Source organism: Macaca nemestrina, chromosome 7, assembly GCF_043159975.1.
Source record: "Macaca nemestrina isolate mMacNem1 chromosome 7, mMacNem.hap1, whole genome shotgun sequence".
NCBI classification, from domain to species: domain Eukaryota; kingdom Metazoa; phylum Chordata; class Mammalia; order Primates; family Cercopithecidae; genus Macaca; species Macaca nemestrina.
The window spans coordinates 3,966,895-3,979,229 of NC_092131.1; the positions used below are offsets into that span (position 1 = coordinate 3,966,895).

Consider the following 12,335-nt stretch of genomic DNA (forward strand, 5'->3'; position numbering starts at 1 on the left):
CCTACAGCTCATTTTTGAAGCTAAAAGTGACTTTGGGCCAGGCACAGTGGCTCATACCTGTAATCCCAGCACTTTGGGAGGCTGAGATGAGCAGATCACCTGAGGTCAGGAGTTCAAGACCAGCCTGGCCAACATGATGAAACTCTGTCTCTACAAAAAATATAAAAATTAGCCGGGCATGGTGGTAGGCATGTGTAATCTCAGCTACTCGGGAGGCTGAGGCAGAACTGCTTGGACCTGGGAGGTGAAGGTTGCAGTGAGCTGAGATCACGCCACTGCACTCCAGCCTGGGTGACAGAGTGAGACTTTGTCTTAAAAAACAAAAAAAAAAAATCTGGATGTGGTCAAAGTTCTAGAATATAGCTGTCAATTTACAAGAAAGAAGTCAGAGGAACATGCTAAATTACACCATGGAGACACAATCAGCAAAATCCAGACTGTAGGAAGTTTTAAAGGACATGTGATCCCCTCTTCAAATAAATTGCTTTAAAAAAAAAAAAAAAAAAAAGGTGAGGAGGTGCTACTCGGGAGGCTGAGGCAGGAGAATAGCTTGAACTCAGGAGGTGGAGATTGCAGTGAGCTGAGATCATGCCACTGCATTCCAGCCTGGGTGACAGAGTGAGACTCCATCTCAAAAAAAAAAAAAAAAAAAAGGTGGAGAGGTGATGGAGGCAGAACCTATGGATTAAAAAAGAACTAAAAGGGAGTATGTCTGAACCAATTCTGGTTTGGGAACTTCCAGATTAAAGAAAAAAAAGAACTAAAAGAGTCAGACTAATTCTTATGTGCAAACAAGTTTAGGAACCAGTGATGCAAACTACATAGGTAAGACATAAGCAGGCATGAAGTGGCTAGGGAACAGAATTTAAAAGTCTAATTTTTTTTTCTTTACCAAAAGCAGTTATATTTCTGAAAAGCTGAGTTTGTTTTTTTTTTTTTTTTTTTTGAGACAGAGTCTCGGTCTGTCGCCCAGGCTGGAGTGCAGTGGCCGGATCTCAGCTCACTGCAAGCTCCGCCTCCCGGGTTCACGCCATTCTCCTGCCTCAGCCTCCCGAGTAGCTGGGACTACAGGCGCCCGCCGCCTCGCCCGGCTAGTTTTTTGTATTTTTTAGTAGAGACGGGGTTTCACTGGGTTAGCCAGGATGGTCTCGATCTCCTGACCTCGTGATCCGCCGGTCTCGGCCTCCCAAAGTGCTGGGATTACAGGCTTGAGCCACCGCGCCCGGCCAAAGCTGAGTTTTAAAGATGGATTTGGAAGGAAGAATGGTGCCTGACTCTTACGTTCTATAATGTTTTTCAATTAAAAGCTGGTGCTGGCTGGGCACGGTGGCTCACACTTGTAATCTCAGCACTTTGGGAGGCCGCAGCGGGTGGATCACCTGAAGTCAGGAGTTCGAGACCAGCCTGGCCAACATAGTGAAACCCCATCTCTACTAAAAAAAGAAAAAAAAAATTAACCAGGTGTGGCGGCCTGCGCCTGTGATCCCAGCTACTCGGGAGGCTGCGGCAGGAGAACTGCTTGAACCCAGTAGGCGAAGGTTGCAGTGAGCCGAGACTGTGCCATTGCACTCCTGTCTGGGCAACAGAGCAAAAATTCCATCTCGAAAAAAGAAAAAACAAAGAAGGCAGAGAGGTCTCTCATCTTGAGAACAGACCCATGGTAAGACTTATTTTACTTTAACAAGAAGTCTAAGGCCGAGAATGGTGGCTCACACTTGTAATCCTAGCACTTTGGGAGGCCCAGGCAGGCAGATCACTTGAGGTCAGGAGTTCGAAACCAGCCTGGCGAACAGGTAAAACCCTGTCTCTACTAAAAATAAAAAAAAAAAAATTAGGCCGGGCGCGGTGGCTCACGCCTGTAATCCCAGCACTTTGGGAGGCCGAGGCGGGCGGATCACAAGGTCAGGAGATCGAGACCACGGTGAAACCCCGTCTCTACTAAAAATACAAAAAATTAGTCGGGCGCGGTTGTGGGCGCCTGTAGTCCCAGCTCCTCGGGAGGCTGAGGCAGGAGAATGGCGTGAACCCGGGAGGCGGAGCTTGCAGTGAGCCGAGATTGCGCCACTGCACTCCAGCCTGGGCGACAGAGCGAGACTCCGTCTCAAAAAAAAAAAAAAAAAAAAAAATTAGCCGGGCATGGCGGTGGGCGCCTGTAATCCCAGCTACTCAGAAGGTTGAGGCACGAGATTCCTTTGAGCCCAGGAGGCAGAGGTTGCAGTGAGCTGAGATCACGCCACTGTACTCCCGCCTAGGCAACAGGGGGAGACTCCGCCTCAAAAAACAACAAACAAACAAACAAAAAAAGAAGTCTATATGAGAATGGAGAAATCCTTATTTGGGTGCTGTTGTTTCTTTCCAGCACAAGTTCACAAAATAAGCTAGGGAAAATCCTCCCCCTGGGAAATGTCTGGGTTGATTTCCAGTTGGCTCTCTTAGAGCATTTTTAGACACCTGCTGTATCTCTCTGCCCAAAGACGGAGATGCTGGGTGGGTTTCTATGTTCTAGGAATAGAAGGCAAGGGCTTGGCCACTGTAACACAGAACTGAGTCAGCCACTTGGGTGTCTGGTTGACAAGTTGCCCTGGTAACTTGTTTAAATTGCAAACTAAACAGACCTTCAAAGCTACAATTATAAAAGTGTGCTAACAGCCACAGCCCAACAGAAATGAAAATGTACAAGCCAGTACATTTGCAATTTTTAATTAGCTTTTTTTTTTTTTTTTTTTTTTTTTACATGAAGTCTCCCTCTGTCGCCAGGCTGGAGTGCAGCGGCGCGATCTCCACTCACTGCAACCTCCGCCTCCCGGGTTCAAGCGATTTTCCTGCCTCATCCTCCCGAGTAGCTAGCTGGGTCTATAGAGGCGCGTGCCACTACGCCCAGCTAATTTCTGTATTTTTAGCAGAGACGGGGTTTCACCATGTTGGGCAGGATGGTCTCACCTCTTGATTTCGTGATCTGCTCGCCTCGGCCTCCCAAAGTGCTAGGATTACAAGTGTGAGCCAGGGAGCCCGAACAATTTTTAATTAGCTCTTTTTTACACTTCTTTAATTATTGTTTAAACCAAGTTTTCCAGCCTCCTTCATTAGCCTGTTTGGTATTTGCATGCTTTGCTTGAATATTTTATCTCCAGCCCATTCCACACCGTTAGCCAACATTTTCATCTGACAGATGGAATCAAGGCCTAGGCCTCCTTTAAACAAAACATCCCTCCCAAAAGTATGACTTATAAAAATTGCTTGCCACTCTTTCTTGCTACAGACATTCTTTGCAGATCTTTGGCCAGTAACATGCATATACCCACACATAGTTTGCAAATAAGAACAACTATTGAACGTGAAGTGCTACAAAAGTACGATGATAAAGTATAAAGTGTTCACCGCTTGAATAAAAGCTCTAATAATTTTAACAAAGCCAAAACACAAACACACACACACACACACACACACACACACACACACCACGAAAAAAAAATGCACGCTAAGCCAAGAGCTCTTTAAATATAAAAAATAATCATTCTCGGGAACAAATAAGATAGCTACAAACTTGCCAGGTGACTCTTATGCTTAAAGGTTCTGGCTGTCAACAGTCTCCGGCGTGGCGGCGGCACCCTCAGTACCATCCGACCGAGAGCCCTGACGCGGAAGCCTTGGGGCTGCGGGACTGTTCGGGATCGGACGCGAGCGCACCTGCAGAAAGGCCTGAGGCGGCTGTGCATGGCAGGCAGCTGCCCCGAGGCCCCGGTTTGTCTTTCCTTCCGGTCACCCCTCCCGGCCCAATATCCCCAGGCGCTTGCTTACGCCGCTGGGCGCCGTATCCCTGCGCTCGGCGCCGCGATCCGGAGCGAGTTGACAGCCGCGGCATACGAAGGAGCGGCTGAGAGCGCGGAGAAGACTCTTCTTCCCCGCCCGCAAGGCCACCATGGCCCCACGCCCCCTGGCTCCCGCGGCGCACGGCAGCATTGCGACGGCGCGAGAGGCCGCTTTACGGCAGGGTCGCGAAGCCCGAGGGAGGGCGGCGGTGCGGCCGACCGTGCGCTTTCCCCGCGGTACGACGGGCTACGGGAGCGGCGGGCGGCGCGGGCTGACCCGGGCGGCCGCTCCTTGGTCGCTGTCACTCCAGATTGCCTTGCTGCGCCGCTGGCGGTGGGCTTGGCGCTGTCGGCGGCTAGGCGCGGACGCCGGAGGAGGTGTCCCCGGGTTTAGGGGTGTTCGGCCAGGGGCGTGGGCTGGCTGGCCCGGGCGACGGCCGGAGCCGCGGAAGTCGTGGAAGCGTCGGCGACGCATCGCGCGATGGCGCGGGCGGGACAGGTGAGCGAAGCGCGGCGTGTGGCCTTTTCCCTCCGTCGGGGGGACGAGTGGGGCCCCCCGTCCGCGCGGGGCTCCCCGCTGGACCACCTCTCTGCCAGCGCCCACCCCAGCGCGGCCTGTAGGCACAGGCCGAGCAGAGTTGGTCTCGGCGCCGTCCCCGTCCCTGGCTCGGACGCTGTCCAGGGGTGGTCGGGCCTAGTCTCTGGTGTCTCCGGCGGGGCCTTGGCTCCCCTCCTTCCCCGGCTTCCCCCGGCCGGGCCGAGGGCCCCTCGCGCGCCCATTGTGAGGTCAGGGCCTGCGGGCGCGCCCTGGCACCTAGGCCGAGACGCCCGGAGCGGCTGCTGCAGCCAGTAGCAGCCCCTTCACCGCCGGCCCCTTCACCGGCTGCCCCGCTCAGACCTAGTCGGGAGGGGCGCGAGGGATGCAGCTGGGGGCCCAGCTCCGGTGCCGCACCCCGTAAAGGGCTGATCTTCCACCTCGCCACCTCAGCCACGGGACGCCAAGATCGCAGCCAGCTCAGACCTCTTCTGGGTAAAGAGCCAAGAGGGAAGGGCGAGGCGGGGAGGAAGGAACTCGGGCCGCCTGCCCTCCGTGGCCTCCAGAACATCCACAGGGGATGGATGATGCGTTTCCATTGGTTACCCACCTTGAGCGAGCCGTTTGATAGAAACCAAGAGCTTGAAACGTGCATTAGGCGATTGTGGACTCTCAGTGGGAGGCGAGTGAATGAATTATTCAGTTACCACATTTTCGCAGGTTGTAGTTTTTTGAGACAGTGGAGCATGTGGGGGGCTGAGGAGGTGCTGGGCCTCGAAAGCCCAAGGTGGTGCCCTTCAGCGCAATCCCCGTCGCTCTTCTTTACCTGTGGGGTTTTTATCTCTTCGGGGAGACATCTGGGAGGGAAGATGTGTGAGGAGCTAAAAGGGTGGGGAGGGGAAGTGCACAAAGGGAAGAAGCGGGAACTTGGGGATATCTGAGAGCCACTGGTTTTTGTTCTACTGGTTCAGTTTATTTTGCTTAGAGTTTCTGGAAACTAGGCATAGCTGTGTGGCGGGGCGGGGTACTGTTAGTGTTCGGAAGGTTACAAGAGCTACTGTTTCACCTTGCATAAAGGTGCCCTGCCGGTTCCAAATAGTTTGTGCGGCGTACGGTGACTCACACCTTAATCCCAGCACTTTGAGAGGCAGGGGCGGGCGGATCGTCTGAGACTAGCCTGGGCAATATAGTGAGACTTGTCTCTACTAAAAATAATAACATTAGCTGGGCGTGGTGGTGTACGCCTGTAGTCCCAGCTACTGGGGAGGCTGAGGTGGGATGACTGCTCGAAAGTATGCCTTTTTAAAATGAGAATTTTAGAATGACTTAGTATACCATTAGTGTTCTGCAGAAGCCTTGTGCTGTAATAAGTTATTCTTGTCATCTTTTAGTGCTTGTGAAACTGAACACAACAAAAGTATGGATATGGGAAACCAACATCCTTCTATTAGTAGGCTTCAGGAAATCCAAAAGGAAGTAAAAAGTGTAGAACAGCAAGTTGTCGGCTTCAGTGGTCTGTCAGATGACAAGAATTACAAGAAACTGGAGAGGATTCTAACAAAACAACTTTTTGAAATAGACTCTGTAGATACTGAAGGAAAAGGAGATATTCAGCAAGCTAGGAAGAGGGCAGCACAGGAGACAGAACGTCTTCTCAAAGAGTTGGAGCAGAATGCAAACCACCCACACCGGATTGAAATACAGAACATTTTTGAGGAAGCCCAGTCCCTCGTTAGAGAGAAAATTGTGCCATTTTATAATGGAGGCAACTGCGTAACTGACGAGTTTGAAGAAGGCATCCAGGATATCATTCTGAGGCTGACACATGTTAAAACTGGAGGAAAAATCTCCTTGCGGAAAGCAAGGTATCACACTTTAACCAAAATCTGTGCGGTGCAAGAGATTATCGAAGACTGCATGAAAAAGCAGCCTTCCCTGCCGCTTTCCGAGGATGCACATCCTTCCGTGGCCAAAATCAACTTTGTGATGTGTGAGGTGAACAAGGCCCGAGGGGTCCTGATTGCACTTCTGATGGGCGTGAACAACAGTGAGACCTGCAGGCACTTATCCTGTGTGCTCTCAGGGCTGATCGCTGACCTAGATGCTCTAGATGTGTGCGGCCGGACAGAAATCAGAAATTATCGGAGGGAGGTAGTAGAAGATATCAACAAATTATTGAAGTATCTGGATTTGGAAGAGGAAGCAGACACGACTAAAGCATTTGACCTGAGACAGAATCATTCCATTTTAAAAATAGAAAAGGTCCTCACGAGAATGAGAGAAATAAAAAATGAACTTCTCCAAGCACAAAACCCTCCTGAATTGTACCTGAGCTCCAAAACAGAATTGCAGGGTTTAATTGGACAGTTGGATGAGGTAAGTCTTGAAAAAAACCCCTGCATCCGGGAAGCCAGGAGAAGAGCAGTGATCGAGGTGCAAACTCTGATCACGTATATTGACTTGAAGGAGGCCCTTGAGAAAAGAAAGCTGTTTGCTTGTGAGGAGCACCCATCCCATAAAGCCGTCTGGAACGTCCTTGGAAACTTGTCCGAGATCCAAGGAGAAGTTCTTTCATTTGATGGAAATCGAACCGATAAGAACTACATCCGGCTGGAAGAGCTGCTCACCAAGCAGCTGCTAGCCCTGGATGCTGTTGATCCGCAGGGAGAAGAGAAGTGTAAGGCTGCCAGGAAACAGGCTGTGAAGCTTGCCCAGAATATTCTCAGCTATCTCGACCTGAAATCCGATGAATGGGAGTACTAAAATACCAGAGGTCTCACTTTTGATATTGTTTTGCACTTCATATGTGCTTCTATGTATAGAGAGCTTTCAGTTCATTGATTTATACGTGCATATTTCAGTCTCAGTATTTATGATTGAAGCAAATTCTATTCAGTATCTGCTGCTTGTGATGTTGCAAGACAAATATCATTACAGCACATTAACTTTTCCATTCGGATCATTCTCTCTATGATGTGGTGTGGTTTGTTTGGTTTGTCCTTTTTTTGTGTGTTTTCAATCAGAAAATGAAATAGAGGCAGCTTTTGTAAATTTAAAATGGGTTGTGCAAGCATTAAAATGCAGGTATTTCAGAATCTAGAACTAGGCATAACCTTACATAATACTAGGAAAATTATGAGAAAGGGGAAATTTTTGGTTAAATAGGAGTAAGGTTCAAACACAAGAAGTACATGTTCTGTTTTATTATGCTCGATAGAAGACATTTTTTTTCACTTACTGGTCCTACCCAGCTTAATGGGGTGGGGTTTTTTTGTTTGTTGAGACAATCTGTTCTTTGTAAACATTTTTAGTTGGAAAAACAGCATCTGTGTTTTCCCCATACTCTACATTTTAGAGAGAGGAATCTTGTTTTTGTGTGCAACATAAGAAAATTGTGAAAACTAATAGCCAAAAAACCTTTGAGATTGCATTAAAGAGAAAGGATAAAGGACCAGCAATAATATCTTGTAAATTGCTTTTTCTAAAATCTGAGATTATAGTTTTCCTTAGTGAGTAATTTATAAGGATGGGAACCTTTAAATGAAGTTAATGGGCCTTTAAAAAAAAGAAAAGGAAACACCCATACCTGTAGTTGGAGGATGAAGACCGGAGATGGGTTTCCAGTGTCAGGTTGTACTAAAACTAAGCCAAAAAGTCTGAATGTAGCATGTAATGGTTCTCTTCTGTGGTCCAAGGCTGTAAAATGGACAACCTTGTCACACCTCCCCAGTGCTGTGTTACAACGTGAGGGTGGATGCTGTCAGTAACCCAGAGGGACCAGGCCTTCCTAGGTTTTCCTAGGCAGTCAGCTGTTAACCACTCACATGGTAAATATCAAAACCACACCTGCTCCAGGACTAATTAGTGAAACCTGCTCGGAATTAAAGGCTTCCTCTGGGTGCCTGCTGAACAACTGAGCTCATGTTATGAGCATGTGGTGGTTTCTCTGTTGCCTGAAAGAGCCATTAAAGTCAATCCTGCATGAAGCGTCTTTCTTCTGCTAAAGGATGTGTATTTCCGTCAGTACTTTCTGAGGATCCAGTATGAAGTAATTCCCCGAAGTTCTGAAGTGCCTTGAGAACATGTTGGTCCGGGTGTTATAACAGACTCCTCCCCCGGGTCACTTTTTGCCTGGTCATCCTATTAGAGTGCATCTTTGGAAATCCAGGGTAATATTATTCTCTTTCAGAGATGCTAATTTGGTAACTTTGTGTAGGGAAATTGTCACTCTAAACAGCTGAAAGTATGCTGGCTAAAGAAGTAGCCTTAAATACCTAAACGATGACAAAAGCATAGCCCTTAACAGATCTTCAGTTTGTCTCAGTATTTCCCGATCATGAAAATCCCTTGCTGTGTCTTTCCTACTAGAAATGTTCTAGAATCACTGGATCGTGGGGTCAGAGGGCAGTCGCTATTGAGGCTGTGAGCTCCCACACTACTGCAGGTCCAGCTCCTGGCAACTGCGGGCTCAAGGCAGGTCATTCGAATCCACATTTTGGCCAGAGTAGTTTTAGGATTGCTTTTCTGTATCATAATTTTAGAATGCTCTTAAAATCTTGCGGAAGAGTTTTTATTTTTTATTTATTTATTTTTGAGATGGAGTCTCACTCTGTTGCCCAGGCTGAAGTGCAGTGCTGCCATCTCAGCTCACTACACTACAAGCTCCACCTCCCGGGTTCAGGTGATTCTCCTGCCTCAGCCTCCTGAGCAGCTGGGATTACAGGCGTGTGCCACCACACCTGGCTAATTTTTGTATTTTTAGTAGAGACGGGGTTTCACCATGTTGGTCAGGCTGGTCTCGAACTCCTAACCTCGTGATCCGCCTGCCTCGGCCTCCCAAAGTGCTGGGATTATAGGTCTGAGCCACGGCGCCCAGCCCAGGAAGAGTTTTTAAATTAGAGCTCTGTTTAATTATACCGCCGGGAAATCCTGATTACATTTCAGGCACATTCTTCATCAGAGTACTACTTACATTTTAATTTCATTTTGTAAAGTTAAACGTCAGCATTCCCTTTAAAAGTATCCATTGTTCTTTGAAAGTAGATGTCTCTGTTATTCTTTTCAAACAAAAGTGTTTACCTTTTGCCAAGCTGTGGGCATCGTGTGTGAGTACAGGGTGCTCAGCTCTTCCATGGTCATTTTGAATTGTTCACATGGGTTATTTTGGTCATGAAAATGATCAGACTGACCTTGAGTGACCATCAGGCATGGCTTTGCTTCTGGTTTCAATCTGTTCTAGATCCTTGTACCGGATTATTCTACTCCTGCAGTGAACCCTAGTGACACCGGATTTAGCTCTTCTCGGCCCTCATGGGGAGCTGTTTGTGTTAATATGAGCTACTGCATGTAATTCTTCAACGGGGCTTGTCACATTGTGTTGTATTTTTGTGATCTTACATGAAAGGAATCTGTACTGCAAGTAAAACCTACTCCCCAAAAATGTGTGGCCTTGGATCTGCATTAAACACTATAATCCATATTCATGCCAAAAATGACTGGGAACATTTGCTTGATTTACATTCAGTCAGCGCTGCTTTCAGATCACACTTTATCCAAACAGGAAAGCCAGTCAGCCTATAATGAAGTAGTTATTAAAATAAATGTAATGAATATGTCTACGAAGTATAGTTTAGTGGTTTATTTTGCTAAAATGTACATATATTTGATATGATTGAGAAGCTCAACCAGTTTTTCTCATTTGTTTGGCTTTGTCCATTTCTATCTGGTTTCTAAGGGTCTGAGCTTAGCTTGTACATGCAAGGTTTTGGGTTTTTTTTTTTTTTTTTTTTTTAGCACAGCTTTTCAGCTTTTAATTTGTTGGGTATTTTAATACCTAGGGAGATATTGGCCATCAATTTTGATGTATAATGCAAGTGTGTTTTTCCAGTACATCGGTTCCTGTCCCCTCTCTGTCAACTCTGTGACTATTGGAATAGTGTGTCTTCAATAATTCAATGTTACTTTGAGATACATGTATTAGTATACCCTTAGTTATTCTTGAAATAAAACCAGTCTCTCAGCTTATGCTTGCAGTGGTGAAGGGCTGTGAGTCTGAGGTGTGTGTTCTTTATATAGTTATATATTATCACCTTCATGGACTGTCTGACTTGGGTAAGGAGTCCTTTTTTTTTTTTTTTTTTTGAAACGGAGTCTTGCTCTGTCGACCAGGCTGGAGTGCAGTGGCACGATCTCGGCTCACTGCAAGCTCCACCTCCCAGGTTCATGCCATTCTCCTGCCTCAGCCTCTCGAGTAGCTGGGACTAGAGGTGCCCGCCACCATGCCTGGCTAATTTTTTGTGTTTTTAGTAGAGATGGGGTTTCACCATGGTCTCGATATCCTGACCTCGTGATCCACCTGCCTCAGCCTCTCAAAGTGCTGGGATTACAGGTGTGAGCCACCGCGCCTGGCCTGCTATTGTATTTTTGTTGTCTTCTCTGCCTGCTTTTATCTTTCAGGTGATCCAAACAGAAGCAGCCTTTGCAAGCCTCGCAAACACATGATAGGCCCAGAGCCAAGAGAAATGACGTGTACAGTTAAAGAGAAACACTCTGGGGGAAATGTGAGCTTTTGAATAAATCCTCTACCACACGTGAGGATTCTTATCAGTTACACTGGAAGCAGCGTTAACCAGGCTCCTAGCGTATCCTCGTGTTGCGCTGAGGATTGAAGAGTCCATTGTGCCACCAGTGGCCATGGAGAAATTCCAGTCTAGTCAGAGAAGGGACGAGGGGAGTCAGCCACTCCTGGTCTGTCTCAGGTGTGAATGTCTGGTGTCAGGGCAGGTGTCAAGCGCAAGCCGGAGAAAGACCAGTGGCTTAGGAAGGGGTCTCACTGGGCTCTTCAAGGCTGGTTAGAAATAGGACAGGAGAGGGTGGGTGTGGTGGCTTACACCAGTAATCTTGGCACTTTGGGAGGCTAAGGTGGGAGGACTGCTTGAGCCTAGTAGTTCAAGACCAGCCTGGGCAACACAGACCCCATCTCTATTTTTTTGAAAAGAAGAAACCCTGGAGTGGGCTGTGGGCTGAGCTGGAACGAGGTTGCAGGGGCTGAGGGGCCATGCCCTGGCAAGCTTGGCTCTTGATTGTGGGTACAAGCTGGGCCCTAATTGAGGGCCTCTTATATGCAGGTCTGGGGTCACCCCTGCTGGTCAGGACATGTCTGAGGGCATCTTACAAAATGTTTTGGGTTCTTTTGTTTTTTACTGAAACAGGGTCTTAACTCTTAAGGGTCTCGAACTCCTGGGCTCAAGCGATCCTCCTACCTCAACCTCCCAAAGTGCTGGGATGACAGACATGAGCTACCACGCTTGGCCTTGCTTTTCCATTTTGTGTAGTTATCATTGCACAGATTTTGGGGTCGGGGGGGTCACCAGGGAGCCTTAGGACTCTGTGTCCCTAGTTCTGGGTCTCCAGTTTGTGCCCTTTTTTATGCCAGTCACTAGCAGGCTATTTCAGGTCCTCGTTCACATATTTGCCCTCTTGGTCTTTCTAAAAGCACGGCTCTGATCATATGGCTTTTCTGAATGAAAACCTTGAGTGACCTCCACTATTTCACCTGGCCACATCCCTGTGAGGCCCTGAGCAGTGTGGTCCAGAATGTCCCAGCAGCCCCAGCTCCACTGCCCGGCCATCTGTGCAAAATGTTCTATGCACGTTTTAAGCTCTCAGCACCCCTTGAGGCAGGTTTTTCATACTATCTGTTTCTTTTTTTTTTTTGAGACGGAGTCTCACACTGTTCCCCAGGCTGGAGTGCAGTGGCGCGATCTCAGCTCACTGCAAGCTCCGCCTCCTGGGTTCACGCCATTCTCCTGCCTCAGCCTCCTGAGTAGCTAGGACTACAGGCGCCCGCCACCGCGCCCGGCTAATTTTTTGTATTTTTAGTAGAGACGGGGTTTCACTGTGGTCTCGATCTCCTGACCCTGTGATCCACCCGCCTCGGCCTCCCAAAGTGCTGGGATTACAGGCTTGAGCCACCGCGCCCGGCCCATACT

General features: G+C 48.2%; 2 protein-coding genes across 5 annotated transcripts in view; one reads left to right on the plus strand and one right to left on the minus strand.

Moving 5' to 3' along the window:
* The window catches only part of LOC105489818 (cytochrome c oxidase assembly factor 8), a 30,041-nt gene extending 26,081 nt beyond the window's left edge, over positions 1-3,960 (minus strand). For both annotated transcript variants that reach the window (XM_011754952.2, XM_071099509.1), the window contains exon 1: positions 3,799-3,960. In XM_011754952.2, the coding sequence (XP_011753254.2) occupies positions 3,799-3,960 (162 nt within the window). The remainder of the gene's footprint in view (positions 1-3,798) is intronic.
* On the plus strand, positions 3,920-7,303 carry LOC105489817 (BAG cochaperone 5). Of its 3 annotated transcripts, none has more exons than XM_011754949.2 (2): positions 3,920-4,308; positions 5,736-7,303. In XM_011754949.2, exons 1-2 carry the CDS (start codon positions 3,920-3,922, stop codon positions 7,105-7,107), a joined length of 1,761 nt encoding a protein of 586 aa, XP_011753251.2. In that variant the 3' UTR covers positions 7,108-7,303. The 3 variants fall into 3 exon arrangements, with proteins under 3 accessions (XP_011753251.2, XP_011753252.1, XP_011753253.1); XM_011754950.3 differs by lacking the exon at positions 3,920-4,308 and adding an exon at positions 4,603-5,026; XM_011754951.2 differs by lacking the exon at positions 3,920-4,308 and adding an exon at positions 4,603-4,839.
* Positions 7,304-12,335: the final 5,032 nt, after the last annotated feature.